Source organism: Nannospalax galili, unplaced genomic scaffold (assembly GCF_000622305.1).
Source record: "Nannospalax galili isolate Female #2095 unplaced genomic scaffold, S.galili_v1.0 scaffold87, whole genome shotgun sequence".
Lineage (NCBI taxonomy): Eukaryota > Metazoa > Chordata > Mammalia > Rodentia > Spalacidae > Nannospalax > Nannospalax galili.
The window spans coordinates 3,311,918-3,336,052 of NW_008360320.1; the positions used below are offsets into that span (position 1 = coordinate 3,311,918).

The 24,135-nt window shown below is 35.3% G+C and overlaps 1 protein-coding gene across 2 annotated transcripts in view; it reads right to left on the reverse strand.

Annotated features, from left to right (window-relative positions):
• Epc2 (enhancer of polycomb homolog 2) overlaps window positions 1-24,135 on the reverse strand; it is a 134,708-nt gene that overhangs the window by 18,684 nt on the left and 91,889 nt on the right. For both annotated transcript variants that reach the window (XM_008825169.2, XM_008825168.2), the window contains exons 3-7: window positions 21,454-21,599; window positions 9,058-9,264; window positions 5,113-5,261; window positions 4,106-4,238; window positions 2,182-2,373 (exon numbers count right to left, since the gene is read on the reverse strand). In XM_008825169.2, the coding sequence (XP_008823391.1) occupies window positions 2,182-2,373; window positions 4,106-4,238; window positions 5,113-5,261; window positions 9,058-9,264; window positions 21,454-21,599 (827 nt within the window). The remainder of the gene's footprint in view (window positions 1-2,181; window positions 2,374-4,105; window positions 4,239-5,112; window positions 5,262-9,057; window positions 9,265-21,453; window positions 21,600-24,135) is intronic.

Sequence of the window (24,135 nt, forward strand, 5' to 3'; positions counted from 1 at the left end):
CCCAGGGAGAAAGAGGTTTGTTTGAGGTTTCAATATACCTCCAACAACAGTGAGCAGGGGCTGATTCTTCTTCCTGAGGAACTAAGTCCCAAACTCAAACTGTAAAGGAAACCTCAAGTCTACACTCTGGTTTCTTTGCAAGCATCTGCCTCTTCTAAGACAACAAAGGGAGTGACTCAGTGTTAGAAATTCAAGGCCTCAATCATCATTCCCAAGGGGTGGAGTCTAGGACACATGAGAAACAGCAGCACGGAGCGAAAACTGACAGGAGAACCAGAAGAGATAGGGCTGAGTTCTGTGTTCCTGAAAATCAGCTGGGGAAGCCTGGTTAAAATGTTTGTTCTCTTAAGGTTCTTTATTCCCTTGCTCCTTGTTTACTGGAAAAAGTAGCAGTATGATTGTCTTACCAATCTTTTTTTCAAAGCAATAACATGCTTAATTTAGAAGAGCTACACTCTAAATAACTACATTACTAAATGATGCCAAAATATAGGCAAACACTTAGTCCTTAGCAATGTGAAGATACCATAAGAACTAATGAAAGATGTCTAAGACTCAGAATAAGGACTCAGAAAACTCTGAACGTTGCTAGTGCTATTTTAATGTAGGGCTGGCAAGGACTATATTAATAAACAAAAATTAGAGCTGAATGGAAGACCACTTACTACACAATGAATGTATGACCAATTCTACGCAGTGAACCCTTCCAGTTTAGCAATCAGCAAAGTTCCCCTTAAGGTCAGAGTATCTCAGGGACTATACAGCAGAACTTTCTAGATTCTCATTTAGTGCTACCAATATAAAACTACTCTGCAAGTTTTATATTCATTTATTTAACTGTTCTTTTCTGACTTAAAATTTTTTAAGTTCCCAGATATACAATGTTGATAAGGACGTTTACCTATGACATAGACATCGTCCCTTTTACCTTTCTCTCCTCTTTGTTTTGCCTCAGCAATGCCAAACTGCCAGCTTTCCCTTCTAACACTGCTATGATCTCTGACTACCATCTCTGTACTCTACCTGGAAAGCCATTATTTGTTAGGACATCATATCCTTTATTCCTTCAAAATGGACATCTGACGAATGCCTCATATTATGGAAAGGACTGCCCCAGTTTTAAGGAGATAATTCTCTGATAAACATAATCACTAGTTTCATTAAATGGGTCTCAAAAGCATATACAATAAAACATGTTTTTGTGCATTTGTTACTATGCAAATGAATGCCATAATACTATTTGGTGGAGAAAAATTAAATCAGCAACAGAGTACAAAAATAATATAGCCACAGGGGCACACTTCATATGATCTTGGGGTTTTAAGTGCTTGCAACAATATAAAGCTTCATAAGCAGTCTTGCTTCTTGTATTTGTGATGCTGGCTTTTAAATTTTATTTTAAAGACAATTTTGTCTTTCAGTCAAATAAATAAAAATATTAAAATATGACATATCTGGTAATAGAGTTAAGGTATTACAGTATTTTCTTTTGAATTTTTAAATACAGAAAAAAAATAGGGTATTGTAGACCAGATGCTTTTTGAAAAGAACCTGATCCCTTAATATGTAAAATAAAAATGTTTTTAAAAACAGCACTTATGAAAATTAAATTAAAAAAAATTTTAATTCTAAATATTTTGGTATAAAACTGAGTATTTTTCATAAATTAAAACTTTAATCAGTTCTTCTAAGTCTTCCTTAAAATAGCTATTATCTAACAAATGAATAAAATTTACATTAAATATTGAAAATACAATGCTTATAGAATATGACAGAAAGGAAATTGTTGGTAAAGTTATACTACGTTTAACTGTTTTAAAATACTGATAATCTTTGTCTCAGTAAATCCATTTCTAAAAAGTCACTTTACAAACAGGGAAAAGACAAAGATGCTCATTTTATAAAAGGGAAAAATCCCAAAACCATCTGAATGTTCCAAAGCAGAATAAATTCTCTACAAATGATGGAAAATAATATATTTTAATGGCAACATATATATAGATATCTATCTATCTATATCTATGTGTGTATATCCATACATATATATGAAACGTAGGAATGTGTTTTAGAACACTACTTGAGCAAAGCGAAAATCAAAGTATAATGCCAATTATGTTTTAAAAATATAGCAATATCAAAGAGTAGGAGAACATGTCTTTAAAACAGTTTTAAAACCAGCACCTGTGGAAATTCATCTTCATCTGAGCTGTGAAAGTCATATTGCTTAATGTCACTCTTATTGATCACAGGCAATGTCTCAGGAGTGGGCTGCTGAGTTGTTATCAAAGCCTCTGCTTTAGGCTTCTTTGGGTACTTCTTCTTTTGACGAACCACATCAGAAGCCTCTTCTTTCAAAGACATATGATGAGGGTGCTGTTTACATGACGAATTTTCCCCCAAAAGGAAGAAATGAAAATCATTTTAGAAATCATGAAAAACTATACTGCTCTTTGAAAAACAGACATTTTTCTTTAGGTGTTAATTTTAATTATTGTTTTAGTATTCAAAATGTATTATGATTATAAATTGAAACATGTTTTAGATTTACTTTGTTATACTGAAAAATAATTATGGTTATTTGTTTTTATGAATAAACTCAATTCTTTTAGATTGCTCTACTATATGACAATCCAGTGTTTAAAATATATTTAATTTTAACTCTTACTTAAAAATCCATTGTATTAATGAAGGAACAATAAGCCAATGCTCAAGTACCCAGGGTTCTATGGAGTCACCTGACAGTCTACCTAGCAAAGGGACTGACTGAAGGGTTTGACCCCTCTTTGCCACAGCACAGCCCTCTTTGTTTTACACACTGAGAAAAAGGGATCTGCCACTTAAAAAAAAGCTGGAAATGACAGTTTTGTCATTAATCCCAAATTAAACAGTATTAAAGTATAAAATTATTAAAGAAGCCATGTATAGCCTCATGCAGATGTTAAAGCTATCTTAGAGCAAAAAAACAGTGTGAACAAGAAAAGTGTAGCTTGAGTGACAAATCACTCAAGGAGATAATAAACTGATTCACAGAAATACATAATGGGTTTAAGTGTTATATTAAAAAGAAAACTCCCTTCTTTGAAATTCCTCATATTTTATGGCGGGATGAGTGGAAAAGTAAATACAGTAACTATGTATAGCAGAGAAAGACAATACTGGGTGCAACTGCATCTCTCAAAATACCTGTCAATTTATACTTAGATGAGACCTAAAGTAAGATTCAATATGTAATAAAGACTAATTCTGTCAGTAATTATGGGTTAAGATTTTAATATTCTATGGCTTAGTAATCACAATCCTAGAAAAAGCACTGACGGATACAAATGGATTAAAAACAGTTTACAAAATGACATTTGTTGTGCTGGTAACCTTTTTGGCTATGGATGTGAGTGTGACTGAAAGGGAATCAGGTAATGGGCCACATGCCTGTGATTAATAAGAACCTGGTGCTTGAATTGACATGAGTTGAATAAGGAGTCATCCTGCTCCACACACTTCTTTAGTGTTTAAGAATGAACCCATGAAAAATGATGACTGATCGTTTTTAAAAGATGAATTTTCCACAAACACCCCCCAAGTTACAAAATTTTGCTGTAGAATAACTCTCTATTGCCTAGATGCTTCATGTCAATGTGTCTTATTTAACTTCTTAAAATTAAAGGCTTTAGGAATTTACATACCCAAATTAAATAATACCTGAATGCAGCAGAGTACTAAATAAGTACATCTATTTAGTCTAAGGATAAAATGATAACTAAACCTAGCTGTTTAATTCAGAAGAAAGTAACCAAGAAGGTAGAGGACTTTCTGGTCAATCAAGGTATGTAGCTGGCCAGTGCTACTTCTGGCAATGACCTTTTCTCTGGGGAAGCAGATAGATGGAAAAACAACATATTCTGGTAGACACAAACTCAAACTCTGACTCTGATACTCATCAGCTATAATCTAGATGTCACAGGAGTTCTTGTGAGGACTAATGGGTCAATCTCTACATAAGAACTATCAAAATGGTGCCAGATAGTAAAAACTAAATTTACACTATTTGTTTTCTTTCATAACCACCACATTACGTGATCATTCATGATTCTTCCCAGAGAATATTTACCTTAGTTTTACATTCTTGAACTTTATGATGATTTCCATTATGAAGAGTTGCTGGAGTGGCATATAACTCTTTTTCTGATCTACTGACTTTCACTTCACTAAGGATTTCACCTCCATAGTCTCCCAAATGATATCTTGAATAGATAACAAAATATAAGAAAATGCAGCAGTTAGATGATAAGCATTTGAAACAATGATATTTTAGTAAATAAAACCTGCAAAATAGTTATCAAATTTAAAGGAGAGAAGGGTGAGACAGGGCCTCCTGTAACCCAGGTTAGCCTCATGCTTGCTATGTAGCCAAGAATGACCTTGAGCTCCTGGGTCTCCTGCCTCAACCTCCCAAATGCTGAGATCACAGGTATGTGCCACCAAGCCCAGTTTTAGGGTATCAGACTATTTTTTAAGAGAAAATCTACAGAAACAAAACACTTCATACTTGGGATTTGGTCCAAAAATATAACAAACTAAAGAACTTTAAAATGCCTAAGGTATATAAAACCTGAGCTCCTCATATGTTTTACATTATCAAGTACTGGCAATGTTGTTCAGAACACTTACTTCAGGAATCAAAATTCCAATAAAATCTAATGGAATTTTAGTTTAGTCTATTTAATTATGCAGGAAAATACTTCAGAAAATAAAATTCCAAAGAGTAGAAATAAGAAATTTTGCCTTCCTACACAGAAAATAAAACCAAGCATTTATTTTCTTCAAATTTTGTTTAATAAAAACTAATGCAGACAAGTAGGCAAGATAATCTTAAGGTTCTTTGTAAGTAAAATTCAGACACTCTTGTCAATTGTTTGAATGCTTATTAGAAAATCAATTCCATACACCCAAATCCCCCCAAAATAAAACAAAAATTTGTAACAATCTAATTTTCAAAAATAGCTAGCAACTATAAATCTTTAAAAAAGTAAAAAAAAAATTCTGATAGAAAATCGATATCAACTGTTACAGAGCCTGGGTAAAACTGTCACTAGTACATAACAGGAGCAATGTTACCTTTTTTCCACAACTTCTAAGGTTAAGTGCAATAATTCTCGTTTTGTTTTCTCTCTTCTCTTAATCATTTCCAAAATTGTTATGGCTCTACTAAACTCCCGTCTCAGTTTCAACATCTTCTCATAGGAGGCTTCGTCATTCTTACGATTCTATTGAAATAATAACAATTTTAGAGAATGGAATTATCCATGTTTCCAGTTTTATTTAACAAGTTCTTCCAAATATCAATATACCTTACAAGTTTAAAATTATTTTTTAAAACTCCCATCCAAATAGCAACTCCATAAGAATCCATCTGTTTAACTTTGAAAATTTAAGTACAAGCAAATATCTCTCAAATAAACTGAAAAAAAAAATGTTGCTGGCTAATGGTATAGAAGGAATAATTTCAATGTGAACAATTTTTTAAAATCCACCTGAAACAAAACTTAGTATATAAACAAATAAAGGCCTTGTGTTGTAGCAACATTTTTCTTAATGATAAAAAAAAAATCATTACCAACTTACCTAAACAAAAATATAGCCCAAATTGAGTATCTAACCATCTACCCATCCAAATCTGTAAGCAGAGGCTAGCAGGTTCATTGGACTACAATATAACCAAGAACAAGGACAACACTTCTCAGAAAACTTGAAGTGGTATATCCAGCAGCTCACAAAGGGGGCTATCATGCTTCAATGCAGTAACACCTTGCTGTAGGGTATGATGGAAATCTGGCAGTATTTCTGATTTTCAGAATCTTGCTAACTAGTAAGCATTTATTGTATATATTGTAAGCATAAAACATCACTTCAACTAAAAGAAGGCCTAGTTGTCATAAATGTCATTCATCAGACTACAAAATCACTAATAAAGCACAATATTTTAAGTCAAGCATTCACACAGCATTGAATTTATATTGGGGACAGAGAGATCCAGAGTGTGTGTAATGAAATACACATGACATTAAATATAGGGAAGATTGTCAGTAAGGAAGCAGGAGGAATAAGGGAGGACAACACGTCAAGACATACGAGAAACTCATCATTTTTCATACTAAAAATTTTTTACAAAGTGTTCCCTTCTGTTTCTCTCTCTTAATCTCCCATTATATCTGTATGGACTCAAGGGTTAGTTGAAAGTTATGATTCATTACTCTCATTATCTGGATGCTTAAACTTCCCAACCCCCTTCAGGTTGGCTCCTGTGCACTGCTATGGCTCCAACATTCTTACTTTCTTGGATTGCAGAATCTTGGACTTATCTATATTTCTCAAGCCCCAAACCTGTAACAAACCATTTTCCTAAGGAATCCTGGTTCCACTGAATGGAAAGCAGTATTTAGAACCCAGATCTACATGTTAGGCAAGCTTACTGCTACTAGGTAACACTACATCTAAGGTTTCTCTGTGAACAGAGATAAGAAATAAATGTATAATACATGAATTTACAGGCAGATCTATATTTCTAGCTGTATAAACATTAAAAATACAGAGCTCATACTGATATCATTTCTATTCTCTTCAAATAGCCTTGTTCTTTAGTTTCTAATTGTTTTCCCCCCTTTTACAACTGTCTCTGCTTGGGCAAAGAGCATTGAAAAATATAGGACACTACTTTCAGAGGAATATGAAAATTATGAGTTGAGAAAGGGTAAGAATCAGTGTTCGGAAAAATCTGTATTGGTGACCATGCAGTGGTGGCATACCTAAACATAAAAACCAGGTACTAGTAATTCTCAAAATACATCACTTAGAAAAAATAAGGATGAAGACTTTTTTTTCACATCTGTATTTTTGTCTTATTTTTAATTATGTGCATGTGTGCATATCTGTGTGTGTGTATGCTCACATTGGAGTACAGGTGCCTATGCAGGCCAGTGAGTGGTGTTGAGTCACCCTGAAGCTGGAGTTACAGGCAATTGTGAGCTACCAAGTATGTGCAAGGAGCCAAACTTGGGTCCTCTGCAACATCACACACTCTAAGACATGATTCCAGCCCTACGGTCTACTTTCTTAAACTCTGTACCTACAATTAAATCCCTAGAGAAGTAATCTCAAATTACTGTCACTTAGAATCAACTACAGTTTTTTTTGTAATGAAAGATGATTCTCAAGTCTCTGTTACAACCACCAAAACTGAAAATCACCACTGTTAGAGTTTCCCTTTCTGGACTATGCAGAGGGAAAAGAGAAGGCATAGGCACTAAAACTGTATCTATATAATTAACATATCAAATACATATGCTGATTCAGAACTTACTAATCAATACATTTAGATATGGTAGTGCTTTAAGATTATCTTGTTTGAAATGTTCTAAAGTACTTAAGAATGTCCAAGATTTTTGTTTAGTGGATTAAAATTAAGTTATACACAGCCAAACAAATATTCCGAAAGTTCATTTGGCCTTATACAAGCTATGCAAGTGTTAAGTTTGTACAAGTGGAAAAGGAATTGAGCCTTTCTTATCAGCAGTATTCATTTCTGCACACCCAAGTGCTTGTCTACATCCAGAACACCTAGGAAGTATCTGCAGTAACTTCTCATCTTTCTAATGTTGACATACAATGAACATTTGTCCTAGTATACTATAATGACAAGGATAGTCTCTTTAGCCCTACAGCTGAAAACAGAGGAATACAAAGTAAGAAGTATTGAAAAAGATAATGTACTACTTTCCAGAGGAATATGAAAATAAAGAGCATGAGAAAGGGTAAGAATCAATATCAGGAAAAATCTGTATTGGTGATCATGCAGCGGTGGCATGCCTAAACCTAAGTGCCAGATACTATAAATTCTCACTAAATACACTGTATTAAAAAAAAAAAGGAATAAAGCATGGTTTTACATTCAGAATATCTATATGTCAATAAATATTGAAAAAGTATTTCATGCCTATTCATTTAAAGAAGCAAAATATTACTTTCCTTTGAAAAGATATTTATTACTAATGTTTTACAATGTAACTTGACTGATTACATTGCTTTTAAAAATCAACTGGTAGTTCAAGATTTCCAGTGGCTCTGATAAAACTTTCTTTACAGCCAGTAGTTCACATGTAAGCAAAGTTTCACTGTAGTCACAAACTTACAGCATTTTAGCCTTTTCTAATGAAGATGTGACATCATCATAGAATCTTACATTTCCTTAGCTAAGAACTAGAATGCTACACTGAAAACTAGGCCTGCATTAATAACATTCATATATTCCTGGGAATCTATCCTCTTATGACAGGGAAAATCACATTCATAAAGACTTTCTAGTTATTAACCAGTAGGAAAGTTTCTCCTAAAATACACTAGCCCTGGCATCTGTTATTCACAGCTGTTACACTAACAGCTGACAAAGATAAGCTTTCAATGTTAGGAAAAACAAGAAACAAAAGAAAACACTTTGCCACAAATTACAATTCTTCCTTTCTGTTCCCTTCTGATGTTACTATGCCACCATGAGCAGCATTTCCTGTCTATTACGAGAAACGTGAGGCAGTAAATATCCCTCGGAAACAATATTTTTGTCTTACTCTATACATGTCATGCCACAGTAGGAAATCCCGTTTCTCTTACAATTCTGGTTTCACGCTTCTTCTGGAATTTTGATGGAGACATGTTCATCAATTTGAAATCTGACACAACTGACAAGTAAGAAAATAAGGGAGGGGGGAAGAAAATTCAATGCCCTTTTCTGACCTCTGTGGGCACTGAACTCACAGGGTTCACTTACATATATGCGGGCAAAACACATGAAAAAAAAATACAAAACTGTTATCACTTCAACTGGAAGTCTAACCTAGCATCATCAGATTTTTAGGGCAGGCATAATGATCAGAATAAACACTGCAAATATATGGTCAAAAGAAGCAATTGAAGAGTAAGATTTATAAAACAGTTAATTGGTATCACTGTGCTCAAATTATTAAAATTAAATACGAAGCTACATTTAATTAAATCTAATATGCATATTACCTTCCGAGTCTGCATTTTCTCTGTTCTTCTCCGAAAGGCAACATAAGGATCATTGTTGGTGGAGCCATCTCTCTTCTCTTGTTTAATCTGAGGGATGAGGGATGGCCCCCTGCAGTTTTTACGTTTTCTCACCCAGTAGTCATATACAGCTTTAATAAGGTAATCATCCTCATTTAGCAGCAGTTTTGCTTCTTGAAGTGTTACAAGCTAAATGGAAAACAAGATGTCATCAACTGCAATGTCTGAGAAAGAAATCAAGGTTAAACTATATAGGGAAAAAAAAATGTGATCCATTTAAATAGTTAAGATTAAGATATTATGATGGCAGGTGAAGATATAATTCTACTAACAAAGGACTCATAAATTAGTACATTAAAGTCCTTGCCATCAAAGCATGAGGACCTGAGTTCAATCCTCAGTACCCACATATAAAAGGTGAGCATGGTAGTGTGTGCCTATAATCCCAGTGCTGGGAGAAGCAGAGACAAGAGGACCCTTGTAGCTTGCTGGTTAGCCAAGTCTAGCCAAATCAGCAAGCTTCAGGTTGAGTAAGAAACCAACTTGTCTCAAAGAAATAAGGTGGAGAGTGACTGATGAAGACACCAGGCATTCAACCTCTGGGCTCCACATACATACACATGAACATGAACACACACACACACACACACACACACACACATTTTTAATAAAGTTGGATGAATGATAGTTGGAAAGACTAAAATAGGTAAGTTTTATATAAATACTAGAAGACACCCAGAATCTTTCAAAATTTCTATTTATTTTTATTGAATTTTTGTGCATTTCATACAAAACATCTTAATCCCCCCAATCCATATTCCTCCAACACACACACTGGATTTCATGAATTCTGTCATATATCTTAAGGCCTATCCGGTCAAACTTGTGTACCCAGATGCCACTCAGTGCAAGTTCATCCACTGAATCTTGGTCAGTCTATCTAGAGCCACACCCTTAAAGAAGATCAAGTCTCATTCTTCAGCTAAGGTTGGGGCCTGCTGCCCATTTCCCCAGTTCTATGCTGGGTTTTTGTCTGATTGAGTTTGCAGAGGTCTCGAGCATGCTGAAACCATTGCTCTAAGTTCATATGAGCAAGATCCTAGAGGCCTGGAAGACTCTGTTTCCTTATGATGATACACCAACCCCGGTTCTTACAATCTTTCAGCCCCTCTTCCACACTATGGTTGAGCCATGGGTGAGTGAGAGTTATATTTTATTATTTTTATTTTATGTGTATGAGTGTACTGCCTGCATGTATGTGAGTGCACCTGTGTCATGCAATGCCACAGAGGTCAGAAGAGGGCTTCAGATTCCCCTGGAACTGGAGTTAAGAATGGTTTGTAGTTGCCATGTGGGTGCTGGGAACTGAATCCAGGTCCTCTGCAAGAGCAGTCAGTGCTCTTAACCGCTGAGCCATCTCCCCAGCCCCATGAGTGAGATTTAATTAGGAGTCCTATCCAGGGACATACACGCTGCAGTTTCTTATTCTCTGCATTTTGGCCAGTTGTGGCCTTCTGTGTGCATCACACTTTGACAGCAAATGATTCTGCACATTTGCAGTTCACTAGTTTTCAAGTCTATTACCATCTATCTGTTTGATTTTCAATACAAACCAGAAGATACTTGTTTCTTTTTTATCGGCCTCCAAAATATAATGTAACTCACTATGACTATTTTGGAAAGGATAAACAAAAGGACAAATTTTAACATTATGCAATTTTGACTCCCTCATAAGAATTATATATGAAAGCAATGCCACTACTCAGGTAGGTGAAATGCTAAAGAATCCTTATTTTCACCACTCCCCCATTCAATACAGTTATCTCTGTGACAGATGCTTCCCCTAAGAGCTCTGATAAAGGTGTTACAGGGTTTATTTCTCCTTTATGAATTCAGCCAACATAATGCTGACTCAAAATTTATAAAAAATGGTTTAACCATCTACAGTTCCTTGCTCCTTGAGGAGACCATATAAATCACTTAGCTTTTTAGCAGGATGCAATATGGGCTTAACATAACTATTAACAATGAAACCTAAATTAGAAATTTGTCATCTCAAAGCTGGAAAGTTTCACTGAAGTGATTTCCTCCCAAGTCATGTTAGAGAAGGCTCACTTTTCAGAACAAGTTGAGACACAATTTAAGACATATTTTTCTAGAACTTAAACACAAAGAGAAATTTTCACTAAAATTATGCATGGATCTTTATGTTATAAATAATTATTTGAAAAAGACATGGCTCACCAAACAAATTTCCCATAATCTGAGTTCTTGTGTTGCTACAACTTTATAGAATAAATGCACTGATCATTGGACTGCAAGTCTATAGTGGTGACATCTTGGGTAGGCTAGTTGGTTTATTATAATTTGGTTGCACTAGGTAGTTTTACCAAAGAGAGAGTATACGTGAATAATTCATCTCATGAATGCTAGTTTATATGTCAATTTAATAAAATAAAAGAATCAATGGTCATTCTTTGGTTACCCAACATCTCAGTGGAGATAGCTTGAGTATACAAAAAACTAGGTAATTTAAATTGAACGGCCATAGACTGAAACATGAGAATAAATCAAAAGAACTAATAATTCTAAACATGACTGATTCAGTTGGTTTTGAGACAGGGTCTCCCTGCAGCCCTAGCTGGCCTGGAACTTGCTGTGTGACCAGGCTGGCATTGATCTCACAGAGATCCACCTGCCTCTGCTTCTGCTTGGAATAAAGGTGTATACCACCATGCCCAGCTTTTTCCCTTAAAGCTGCTTTTTAAATTATATAATTTGTACATGTGTGTGTGCGTGTGTGTGTTTGTATACATGCCACAGTTCATGTGTATGGCCAAAGGACTGTTTGTGGGAATTAGTTCTCCCCTTCCATTTGTTAAGGTAGGGTCCCTTTTGTTTTTGCTGTTGTACTGCATACTCCAGACTAGCTGGCAGGTGAGTTTCTAGTCAAGTCTCCTGCCATTTCACCATAGGGAGTGCTGGGATTACAAATGTGAACTGCTGTACCCAACTTTTCATATGAGTTCTGGGGACTGAATGGTAGCTAGTGCTTTTACCTGCTGTACCATCTCTCCAGCCCTCTAAACAGTAGCTTTAAATAGGTGCCATCAAACTGCTAGTTCTCTGGAATGTTGATACACATTCCTGAAGTCTGTAAGAACAGGGCTAGAACAAGAATTGAGCTTTCTGTATGATTTGTTTTGTTTTTGCATGTGTGTGGGGGAGAGTGTGTATGTAGTAGATCAAACCCAAGACCTTATGCATGCTATGTGAGCGCTCATCTACTTGCCTATACCAGTAATCCAGAACAGAATTTTTGGGAGCTCATAAAATGGTCCTTCATGCTGACAGCATCACTGGCAGCTCTTATATGTTCTGGAGGCCAGGAAAAACAATGCTGTAATACTGCATGTGCTTCAGCTGTTGATCATTGTGTTTCTGATAGTTTTTAATCCTTGCTAACTAAATCAAAAACTTATGTATCAGAACAAGAAAGAGAACAAGGACTCTTTCCAACCAACAGCAGAATGGGCAGTGAGCTTCTGACACAACAGTGCATTGTCTAGCCACGACTTTCACTGATCCTTCATGCTGTACCAGAGGATGAAATCTCTTGCACTCAGCTTTCCCTTTCCGCTGCTCTTCACTCCAGCTTGCAATGTCTTCTTGTCTTGTTTTTAAGTACTCTATATTGCAATAAATAATTTAACATACAATTTACAGATAAATATCCTGATGTTTCCAATGTCAGTCATGTTTTTTAAAAAAAATTATAAATTCAAAACACTACTTCTTTCATTTGTTTACATTTTGAGGCAGAGTTCTGCTCCATATTCCAGGTTCACAATTCTGCCTCAGCCTCCTCGGTGTTCAGATTACAGGTATGCACCACTCTGCTGGGCTTTTTCTACCTTTTTTTTTTTTTTTTTTTTTTTTTAAAGTCTGTACTTAGTATGTACTTTACCCATTAAAAAGCAGTAGAGCCAGTACTGAATTGGCAAAAAGATTTGTGCTAAATGTATGATTTCTCAGATGGCTCTGAGCTGCTTGATTACTTGAGAGTCTGGAGATAGGCAAAAATTATCTTACTGTTTGTCCTTTTCTTCTAGACTGTTATTAGCGCTATGACAAGGACAAGTTAGTTGCTAATAGACAAAACCTATGTCCTAGTAATTTCAATATATTTTGAATACACAAGCTATACCTGAAATATTAATTAAACATTATCAGGTCATCATTAGTTCACAGACTGTGAAGAAAATAAGGGGGGAAAATGAAGATAAATTCACTATCTAAGAAACTTTCAAAATGGAAATAAAGGCAAAACAAATACAAACTCAGCAAAAGAGGATGTGAGATCTTTAGAACAGAATATTGGTACAATAAAATACAAGCAGCATAAGGAAACTTTATCTGAGAAAGCTTGCATTCTGTGACTCTGTAATAGCCTCCGTTTTTTTACTTTTCTTCTTTCAAATCTCATAGTTTCCAAAAAACTATAAGCATTTACATAACTAAAAAGGGCTAAGTGTTCAACTGTTCACACTAGGAACAAGTAACTACTGTTACAGTTGACACAGTGAAGCTGTGACACGGCATAACGCAGGGAACTCTGGAAATATTTTATTTATCAAATGATTCCTAATATACACAGTGCCACAAAATTATGGAAAGTCAATATGAGGGAAAAAACATCAGTCTTCAAATAAGTAGAAATATACGCTGTTATATGTTGAGTATTCTACATGTATTAGGGGAAAATCATTATGTTTACCAAAGGTCCAAAAAGAAGAAATGGTCTTCAAACTATAGTAACGAAGATTTGCTAGAATTACCAAGTCCTCCTGTTCCTAAAAAAGCACTCAAACATGAACAATGCATCATTTTTCAGGGGACATATGCCCAAATAAAAATAAGGGATACTCAAATTCTGAGCCTAATGATAAGTAATTTTCTTGCTCATATGGAAGTGACGCTAATCATTAAAATTCACAGAAGGCATGGTGGCATACACTCGCAATTCCAGCAATTGGGAGGATAAGGCATAAAGATCAGGAGCTCCAAGCTAGCTTGGGCTCCATGAGACCCTGTCTCAAGGACCTGGGTTCTGCTTCTAGCCAAGTATACAATGGCTCACAACCATCTGTAACTCCAGTTCCAGGGTATCTGACACTCTTTTCTGGCCTCTATGGACACTGCACGTACAAGGTGCACTTACATATTTGAAGGTAACACACTCATACACATAAAATAAAGTATTTTTTAAAAACCCCAAACAAAATGAATCAATCAACCAAACACAAAAACATACTATTCCACTTATCTCTATGCTTGAGATAACTACTTCTAAAGGATTTGCATAGCTCATTCCTTCACTAGTTTTCATTCAGGAAAAAAAAATTTTCCCAACTGCATACTGTTAAGACTGCAGACAAGCTGAAACCAACGTCCTCTGCAGCAAGAGATATGACCCTCTGTTTTTTTTTTTTTTTAAAAAAGGAAGTAAAATCTGAGTAAGATAACAAAACATTAAGTTCAAGTTATTTAAAAATTAAATCTTTCATTAACTTTACATAATAATGTACATGCACAAACATATCACAGCACAGTGTGACTGCTTCAAAACTGTATTTTTTGGTAGCCTAAGAAAATAATATATAAACAAAATAGCCATTTATATCAATATATCTTTCTTGAAAAAGATCTAGCCAGGTATGGTGACACAAGTCTTTAATCCCAACCCTTGGTAGATCACAGATAGATAGCTCTCTGTGAGTTTAAGGCCAGCCTGGTTTACAGAGTGAGTTCCAGGCCAGCTGAATCCACATAGTGAGACCCAGTCTTAAAAACAAAGAAAGAAAGCACTTTTTAACTGTAGAGAGTTAGGCTCCTTTCCAGGAATACCTCATAGCTCCAGGTTCCCTTCTACATCCCTCATCTTGAAGATTCTGGCAGGAATCTGGTTCTGGAAAAATAGAACTGGACTCTAAAATATAGATTTTGGCTGAGTGAAGAAGCAGGGTATAAACTCATGTGAAATTATCTTTTCAGGCAGTGAAGATGATGAAGTTTAAGTGACTGTGGAATGTTTACTAAAAATACTCACACTGGAATTCAGACTACATGCTTACTAAAACCACAGTTAGAAATGCAGACTTGGCATTCCAGGCAGAGGGAGCAATGACATGAAAGGGCACAGTTGAATGGGGGACCATCAGAGTTCAGTGTGCCCAGAGTCAGGTAAAATATGAACTTAAAAAAAACAAGAAAACCAGGCGTGGTGGCGCATGCCTTTACTACCAGCACTTAGGAGGCAGAGGCAGGCGAATCTCTGTGAATTCAAGGCCAGCCTGGTCTACATTGCAGGTTCTAGACTGGCTGGGGCTACAGGTAGACCCTGTTTCAAAAAAAGACCAAAAATAAAGTTAAAAAAAGACAAAAAACAGAATTTTTTTTTCCTTTAAAAAGACAAATTTTTAATAAAACAGTTGTTGGCAGAACAGCAGTGGTTCAGATAAGACAATAAAAATGAGAGATGATGGGGCTGGAGAGATGGATCAGTGGTTAAGAGCACTGGCAGCTCTTGCAGAAGACTCGAGTTCGAGTCCCAGCACCCACGTGGCGGCTATGAACAGTCCTTAACTCCAGTTCCAGGGGAATCTGAAGCCCTCTTCTGACCTCCGCGGCATTGCATGACACAGGTGCACTCACATACATGCAGGCAATACACTCATATACATAAAATTAAAATAATAAAATATTTTTAAAAAGAGGTGAAAAACAACAAATATGACACTTTAGAATAAAAATACTAGTTTCGTTTTATGCATATTTAGCTGTGGATGATTATAAAGAAGCCAACTTAAATGCAATGTTGGTCAATGAACAGAAGATAATACCTGTATCTAAGAAGGAAAAGCAGACCTGCAGGATGAGCAGGGCATCTGAAAATGGTTGATTTCAAATACTTCCTATGTCAGAAAGGGTCCACAAGAAACACTGTCTGGAGCTTAGCAGGTAGAGACAGAATCTAAGAAGCAGCCAGAAGCTGCTGGTAGCTTAAAATAAAATAAGCACTGAGAACAGACACCAAAGAGAGTATTAATACAAGATAGAGAATGTCAATGGAGAAGGAAATGAAGGAAGGAAAAAATGAAGTGTGGTGAGCATCACCTAATAAACTACAGGGATAATGAGGAGAATACAGGTTGAAAAGAGGTTCCTGGATGACAATTTGAAGGCTATTAGAAATCTTAATGAGTCTAATTTAGTGGTTTGTAAGTAAAAGGTAAATACAGGAATAAGTATTTCTAATCTTTTAAAAATTTAAATATGACAAAAAAGGACAGGGTGGTAGTTTATTGAGAAAAATTAGATTAAAGGAAAGCTACTCTTAGAAGTAAAGCTCCTTTGACAACTTTTTGGGCAGAAAAGACAAGACTGAAGAAATAAGAGAAAAGACAATTAAAAATGAAATGTTCAAGAAATATGTAGTTATACAAGCGTTTAAGATTATGCCTTTTGTAAGATGCTAAAAGGTCTGTAAGTAGGAAGGAAGGAAAACGATGAACTCATGGATGATGGTCTCTTATTTCTCCCATGGCATTAGAGATGCTCTGTTCTGAGTAAGAATGGTAGAAAATAGAAAGTTAAACCAGTCTTTCTATGATGGAATGTGTGATAGCAGAGACTAGTGTTAATAAATATGTAAAATAGGGTGTTACTTTAAGGAGATAATAAAGCTTTATAAATGAAAGTATTGAAGGCATTAAAAAGTAAAATTCAGAAAATGTTTATTTTTTAAACTTGGGCATGGTGGCACATGCCAGCAATCCAGCACTCCGAAATAAGGCAGGAGGATCACAAATTCAAGTTCATCCTTAACTACATAGTGATTTCAAGCCAGTTTGAACTAACTAAATAAATAAATAATAAGGTAAAAAGAAGAAAACTAGAAAGTGTTTTAGCAGAGCATTCCTACTGAAAGTCGATGAAAGAGAATGTTAAAGTAAGCTTGTGACTAAAAAAAAAAAAAAAAACTTTTCATTTACAAATGTACAAAAAAACCTTGCAAGAGTAAAACATTTCAAAGAACACCTACATACCCTTCAGACCTAGACTTGTCTATTGTTACCTTTATAGTTTTTATCTAAATTACCATCCATTTTCAATTTTGTCAAGTGATTAAAAAATGACCGTATTGCTGGGCATGGTGGTGCATGCCTTTAATCCTAGCACTCGGGAGGCAAAGGTAGGTAGATCTCTATGGGATCAAGGCCAGCCTGGTCCATTTTGTGAGTTCCAGGCCAGGTGGGGCTACAGGGAAACCCTGTCTCAATACCTTAGCGCCCTCCCGCCCCCTCCACCAAACATTTTATCTCCTCTTCTGTATTAAGGTATGGTCTAAGGTCAGTCACTCCAACTAGTTGTCATGGCTGAAAAAATATTTTTTAATATTAAATAAAAAGAATTTGATAATATTGAAATTTAGGGATTCAAAAAGAGATAAAAAAAAAAAAACACATTACTTGAGCTTGAGAGTCACTGAAAAGATATATAGGATCACCATGGTAAGACAGTACATTCAGTTTTGGAAGGGTGAGTTTAAGAGGTCTGTGGACCATAATGGTGGGAATGCTGAGAGGTAGTATCAGAAGAGGGGGGAAATCCTGAAGCTTCTGAAAGAAGTCGAGGACAAAGGTACAAGGTTTATTATATCCACACAAATCGCAGTGAGATGACATATTACTCTAAACTGGATAGGATAAGAATATTAGTATATTTCAAGAAACCTTCATGTTTAAAAGGGTTGGATGAGAAAAAAGAGCCAGCAAAAGAAAGTCAGGTGGTGCAAACCTATAATCCCAGGCTAAGGCCAATCTGAGCTACAAAGCAAGTTCCAGAAAAGCCTGGGATACATGTAAAGACCTTGTCTCAAAGGGTTGGGGGGTAGGGAAGGATCCAAAAGAAACAAACCACAGTTATGAGGAATAGTAAAACTAGAAGCACTAAACTGCTTACTGTGACAGAGACAATTTTAAGATATAAAGAAAGCGGCTCAGCATCCATGAGGTCCTGGGATCAATCTCCAGCACCACAGTGGGAAAAGGGATCTAAGAAGAATATAAGAAATTTACAATAGTTCACAGCACTTGGTAACAGAAGCATACAAGAATGACTTCATTGAAGTAGTCTCCCAGAATGACAGCAGCTTGCCCCAGATTGTCTTTCTCTACCAACTTAATAAATACTAGGTTAACCACAAACATCATCCTTTGCCCTGGGATCTGATGCTGTGTCAGTCTCCAAAAAGGAAAAACAAAGAGATCGATCCATGAATAAAGACAGAGAGCCCCTTGGTGTCTTTCAATCCTTGGTTCTAACAACAGGACCTTGTCATGGTCCTCTGACAATACTTCCACAATCGTTACCACTGCTTTTAAGGAGACCCTACTATGCCATGCTTAGCCACCTGTGTGAAGGCCTAGAAGCTTTATTCTTAAGAAAAAAGTAGATGGCACTCGTATGTGCAAAGGGAACTGCCACATTTCGCTGCTGTTTTGTTTGCCCTGTTCCCAATTGGATAATAGCTGTCTTTATAAAAGCAGGGTTTTTGTCAACTGTCTTATCATAGGCTTTGTTCACCCAGACATTAAGAAAACTACAGAACAGAGCAGAACGTTTTCAGTGGTATCATTTCTGCCACACTGAGTAATTACTGAGCAATTATGGAAAACAGAAGAAATTCCAAAAGACTGATAAAGCTTAGATTTGCTTGAAAATTTGTGTCTAAGAAAACCCCCCAATGCTATTATTTGTGTCTAATGTGTGAAAAACCTAGAGAAACCATGAGCACAAATCTAATCAATATCAATCAGTGTGATAATTAAGGGAAAAAAAAAGAAAAAAAATTCCAGTTTTTTCTTAAGAGTATCTCAAATTTTAGTAGGTTTATTTCTACAAAATTTAGTTTTTGATATACACTGCCCCCCTCTTTTTCTTTGTTTTGTTTTTTGAGACAGGGTCACCCTGTAACCCCAGCTGATCTGGAACTCCCTATGTAGACCAGGCTGGCCTCCAACTCAGAGATCCACCTGCCTCTGTCTCCTGAACAATGGGATTACAAAAGTGACCCTCCCAGCCCTTTTCCCCCTTTTTAAGACATGATCTCATATATCCCAGATTAGTCTTGAATTTGCTATGCAGTCAAGTCTTGAGCTTCTGATCCTTCTGTCTCTACCTCCCAAGTGCTGGGATTACAGGCATGTGCTACCACAACAGGTTTTATGCTGCATGAGGACTCAAACTCAGGGCCCAACTGAGTTATAATTGGAGCCCTGAAGTATGATTCTTTTGATAGAGCATTGAGTATTCACTTTCATCAAAAGGGAAAGGCTAACTCTGAGGCCAAGTAATTTTCCAACAGAAACGTTTGGGAAATAAAGAGCTGGTAATACCTTAGAGATTTAAAGAATTTAGGTTGTAAGGAAAATTAATTTTTAGAGGTAAACTAGTGCAAAGTTTTAACAGTCTACTATATAGTTAATTTTGTTATATTTCCAACTTCCTTATAAGTGAATAATTAGCATACTGATATACTACTCAGGTACACAAAAAGTAATTTTTTAACAAAAATTTATTTAATAACCACATAATTAGTAGAAGCATTTCATTACAACAGCATTGACATAGTCAATAATAGTTTCCAGAGCGAAAATGCATTTCTTTCCAAAACTGCCTGTAAATTTTTAGGTTTACAGTGTTGAATTAATACAGTTATATATTATTGTACTTAGTATAAACCCTATGACATAAAATTGAATGAGGTTTTAACCTTTAAAAAAAGATTTCCATTTCTTTTTAAAATATACTGTTTCATAGAGAAAAACTCTCATTTTTAATGCAACTAATGCTTAGATGTTTGCACATGTGTCTCTAATCTCTATATATCTCTATATATATGATTATTACTAGTCACAATCGGTTACTTTCTGAGATCCCTGGCACCTGAGTATGGATATAAAGTCATCAGGTAGATTTCAATGGTATTGTTTTTCATATCTATTAATTAACATGAAGCAAATTTTTATGATTCTTCCTCAAATATAATTCATTTTTCAAATTTATTGTTTTTGTGTATTTCATACAAAACATTCCAAACAATCTTATTCATCTTTATACCCACATCCCAAATGGCACCCTCCTATAGCCCCGCCCCCACTGGAGCCCATATACTCTGTCTTCCTTGTTACTTTCCACTGTGTTATCAGTGCCCCCAGCCGTTCCCCACTGCTAGTTCTCCTGAATCTAGTCAGCCTATCTAGAGTTCCTTGTTTTAGGAAAATCACCTCTTCCTCATCTAGCAGCAATCAGTTGCCAACATTCCTTTAGATAAGACTGGGGTCTGCTGTTCATTTTCCAAGTTCTATGCTGGGTTACTGTCTGGGAGTCTCTTGGGCCACTCTGGCCAACAGCTCAAAGGAAGGATCTCCTATCTGGCACTGTTTCTTGTTATGTAGCCTTTAGCTATACACATGGACTCTTAAAGAAACAAAAAGTAATTTTAAAGTTTATTTTAAAATTGAATTACATAATAATACATTCTTTATTATAGTAAATTTGCAAAACAAAAAATTCATAAAGAACACATAAGTCCCCAATAATTTCAGCCCCCAAATACAACCAGTGTTGGCATTTTGTTGTATTTTTATGTTTTTTTGATGTACAAATGTTTTTTAAAAAACCTCAAGAGTTCTCTGTAAAACAATTCTATATTCTGTTTTCAAAACCCAGTATCATATAATGAACAATTTCCTATGGTATTAGTCACCACTTAAAGCCATTAATTTAATGTCTGTATTATATTCCATCTTACAGGTAAATGTCTCTCTGCCTCTTCTTACTGTTGTGATGCTAGGGCTAGGACACAACATCTTGACTGTGTTGAACTATATATCCTCAGCTACCTAATTTTTCTTCAAAATTAATTCCCAGACATGAGGTAATTAAATCAAAAAGATAAACGTTTAAAGCCTCATGACATGTTCTGTTTAATTTATTTCCAAAATAAAAAATACATTTTAAGTTCCCTGTGAAATTTATGGAACCCCTCACTAAAGAAAACTTTCTGTTACCCGAGAATAATTTTCTCTGAATAGTTTAAGTAATATGTAAATTATTAAAGGACAGCATTTCTTCATGCTCCCACTCAGGAAAATTATAGTGATGTATTTTGTTCAAAGAATAATGTAAATAGAAATTCTAGGATGTCAGGAAAAGAAATTCAACAGACAGTAAAATGCAACACACTCAGAGGATGAAAAACAAAGGTGCTAATTGGATTAACTATAAGACATTTTTTACATGGTACAGTACCTGATTAGAGCTGGCTTTTTCAAGTCTGTCAATCATAATTTCAAATTGCAAAGGCTTAATTTCCATCTTTCTGTTAAGTCTATTTAATAATGTCTCATCTTCTGAGTCCATATCATAATCTGGTTGCTCGTTGTCTAGGTTAAAAGCTAGAAAAGAAAAAGAGAATTCTTCAAACTGAGTTGAAATTATGAAGTTATATATAAAAGTAGTTTTAGGAATTGCACAATGGCAGAAAATATGCTTTACAAATGATTTAAAGTTTGATGAAACAATAAAAACATTAATTGAGAAATTATTTTTTTAAGTGCCAAGTACATGACAAAATATAAAACAGTAATTATAATAGAGATGAACATGTTAATTTGGCCACAGGAGAAACTATGGAAGAACTTTAAAAATCCAGAAATAAGCTCTTGGTGTACATCATATAATGGAAATCATTGAAAATAAAAGGCAAAACAATTAATTGTCTTTTAAAATGACTAGTTATCAAAACAAACTGAGCTAATTCTTAACCTACTTGTAAAACCAATAAATGGCACATCTGACAAAATTTTAAACAAAACACAAAAAGCAGACACACCAAAACAGAACAAAATAAAATGCAGGAGGAAAATGTATGAGTAGCCCAAATTCAGAAGCCCAAAACCAATTTAAAATGATTAACTATACAAAAATTTAAATTTCTTTATATGAAATTTATTAACATTAAGTCACAGACAAAGAACCGAGAAAATAGTAACATATGGAAGACTACTTTTTTTTTTTCATCTTTTGAGACAGGGTCTCCCTGTAGTCCTAGCTGTCCTGGAACTCACTATGTAGACCAGGCAGGGCCTGGAACTCACAGAGATCTGCCTGCCTCTGCCTCCGAGTGCTGGGATTAAGGGCGTGCACCACCACGCCCATCAGAAGACTACTTTTTAAACAGGTTTCTTAAAAAAAAAAAAACCCAAGAAACTGGCAAAATACTGATGTACTTTTAAACATGGAAAACAAAACAGAACAAAAATCTCCCACAAAAATCCTCACTCATAATTAAAGAGAGGTAAACACAATATTTTTCACTCATCAGCTAGATCAAGATCTAAAAGTTGGTATTAAGCTATTCTGGAATGTGAGGAGGAAACAAAATGCTGGTAAGTAGCAAGTAGAATACATTCTCTCCGACTTGGCAGTTCTAAGAATTTCTTATAAATTTACACAGAGTATTAGTTGTGACACTGTGAGATGTAAAATATGTAAAATAAGCAGTATCTACAGGAAAAGAGAAATGACAGTTTATACACATATGGAACATAGACTACAGCCCTGGGTAGGAATGCCAATGAGCCTCTGTGCACTCATAACTGAATGAAACAGAAAAACATGAAGTGAACAAGGCCAAGTACAGAAGAGCATATACTATGTACCAAGGTATGTGTGTAAAGGGGCATGGTGGATATACAAGCATGTGTTTGTGAGTGCACAGAACAGTTTTCAAAGAACACACAAGGAATTGTTCTCTACTTCTGGGCAAGGGAGACTATCAGGATAGAATTTCAAAGATGGAAAAGGGAATTAAAAATTTCTCTCTGACATGCACTGTTTGGCATTTTAAAATATGTTGATGTCTAACTTACTGAAAAAGCTAAAGTACACAAATTATATATTGAAATACATGGCAAGACTCAGAACAAGGCAATAAGAAAAGACCAGTCACAGTCAGGTAGGTTATTTAAGGCTGCCTGCATATCAAGGTGTAACGGGAAATGACCATCTTACGTAATTGTCCCATGTGAAATGTCTTTTGATATTTGCAGATTCAGTATGACATTCTTAAAGATAATGCATAATAGTTGTGATAGAAATAGACTGTATAGTTGATAAAATCGGTCACTTCAGGTAAGCTCTGAGCTATTTTATTCTTTAAAATTTTAACAATAAAAAAACAAAAAACAAATGTTAACTAATATTTACAAACTTAAATAGCACTTATTATGGACCAGGCGGTTAATTTGTTTATACATACTAAATTTACTGTGTCAGCCTCCCTATGTAGTGGATAGTTTATGACCCAATGAGTCTCACATTCTAAAATCTAATACAGTTACTGTATTAAGCTTATATGACATTCTATACAATAAAGTTACTAAGTCAGGAGTTACTGTTATTGGTGAATTATGAGATTATTTTGTAATTATGATTAATCTACAAATATTCCTAAAATTAAACCTATTTTTCTTGTCTATATTGTTTTAAGTTATCTGATTATCATCCTTTCAAAGAATCCTATCAAATTCAGTGAGATGCTGAGGTCCTATAAACTACAGATCACTTAAAATTACTCATTCTTCTACAATGATAGACGCTATATTTGCAGCTGCACACATGAATGAATGCCTTTAGTGTGCAGACTAGCAACAAGACAGTTACTCAGGTAGCTAATACAATTAGAAGACATTTTAGAGAAAGAGTTTTGAGAGTCCAAACAGAGTTAGCCCAATATACTATTTTCTACGTTAAACAGAAATTTCCAAAAGTTCAAGGGCAAGGCTATGTATAAAGTATTGCATGAGCATCTTTTACACACCTACCTAATCTCACCTCTTGCTCCTCCACCTCCTATCTGCTCTATCTTCTTACTCTGTTGTGATAAAAAGCCAGCGCCCCCTGCTTGTGAGGCAGGGGAAAGGACAAGAA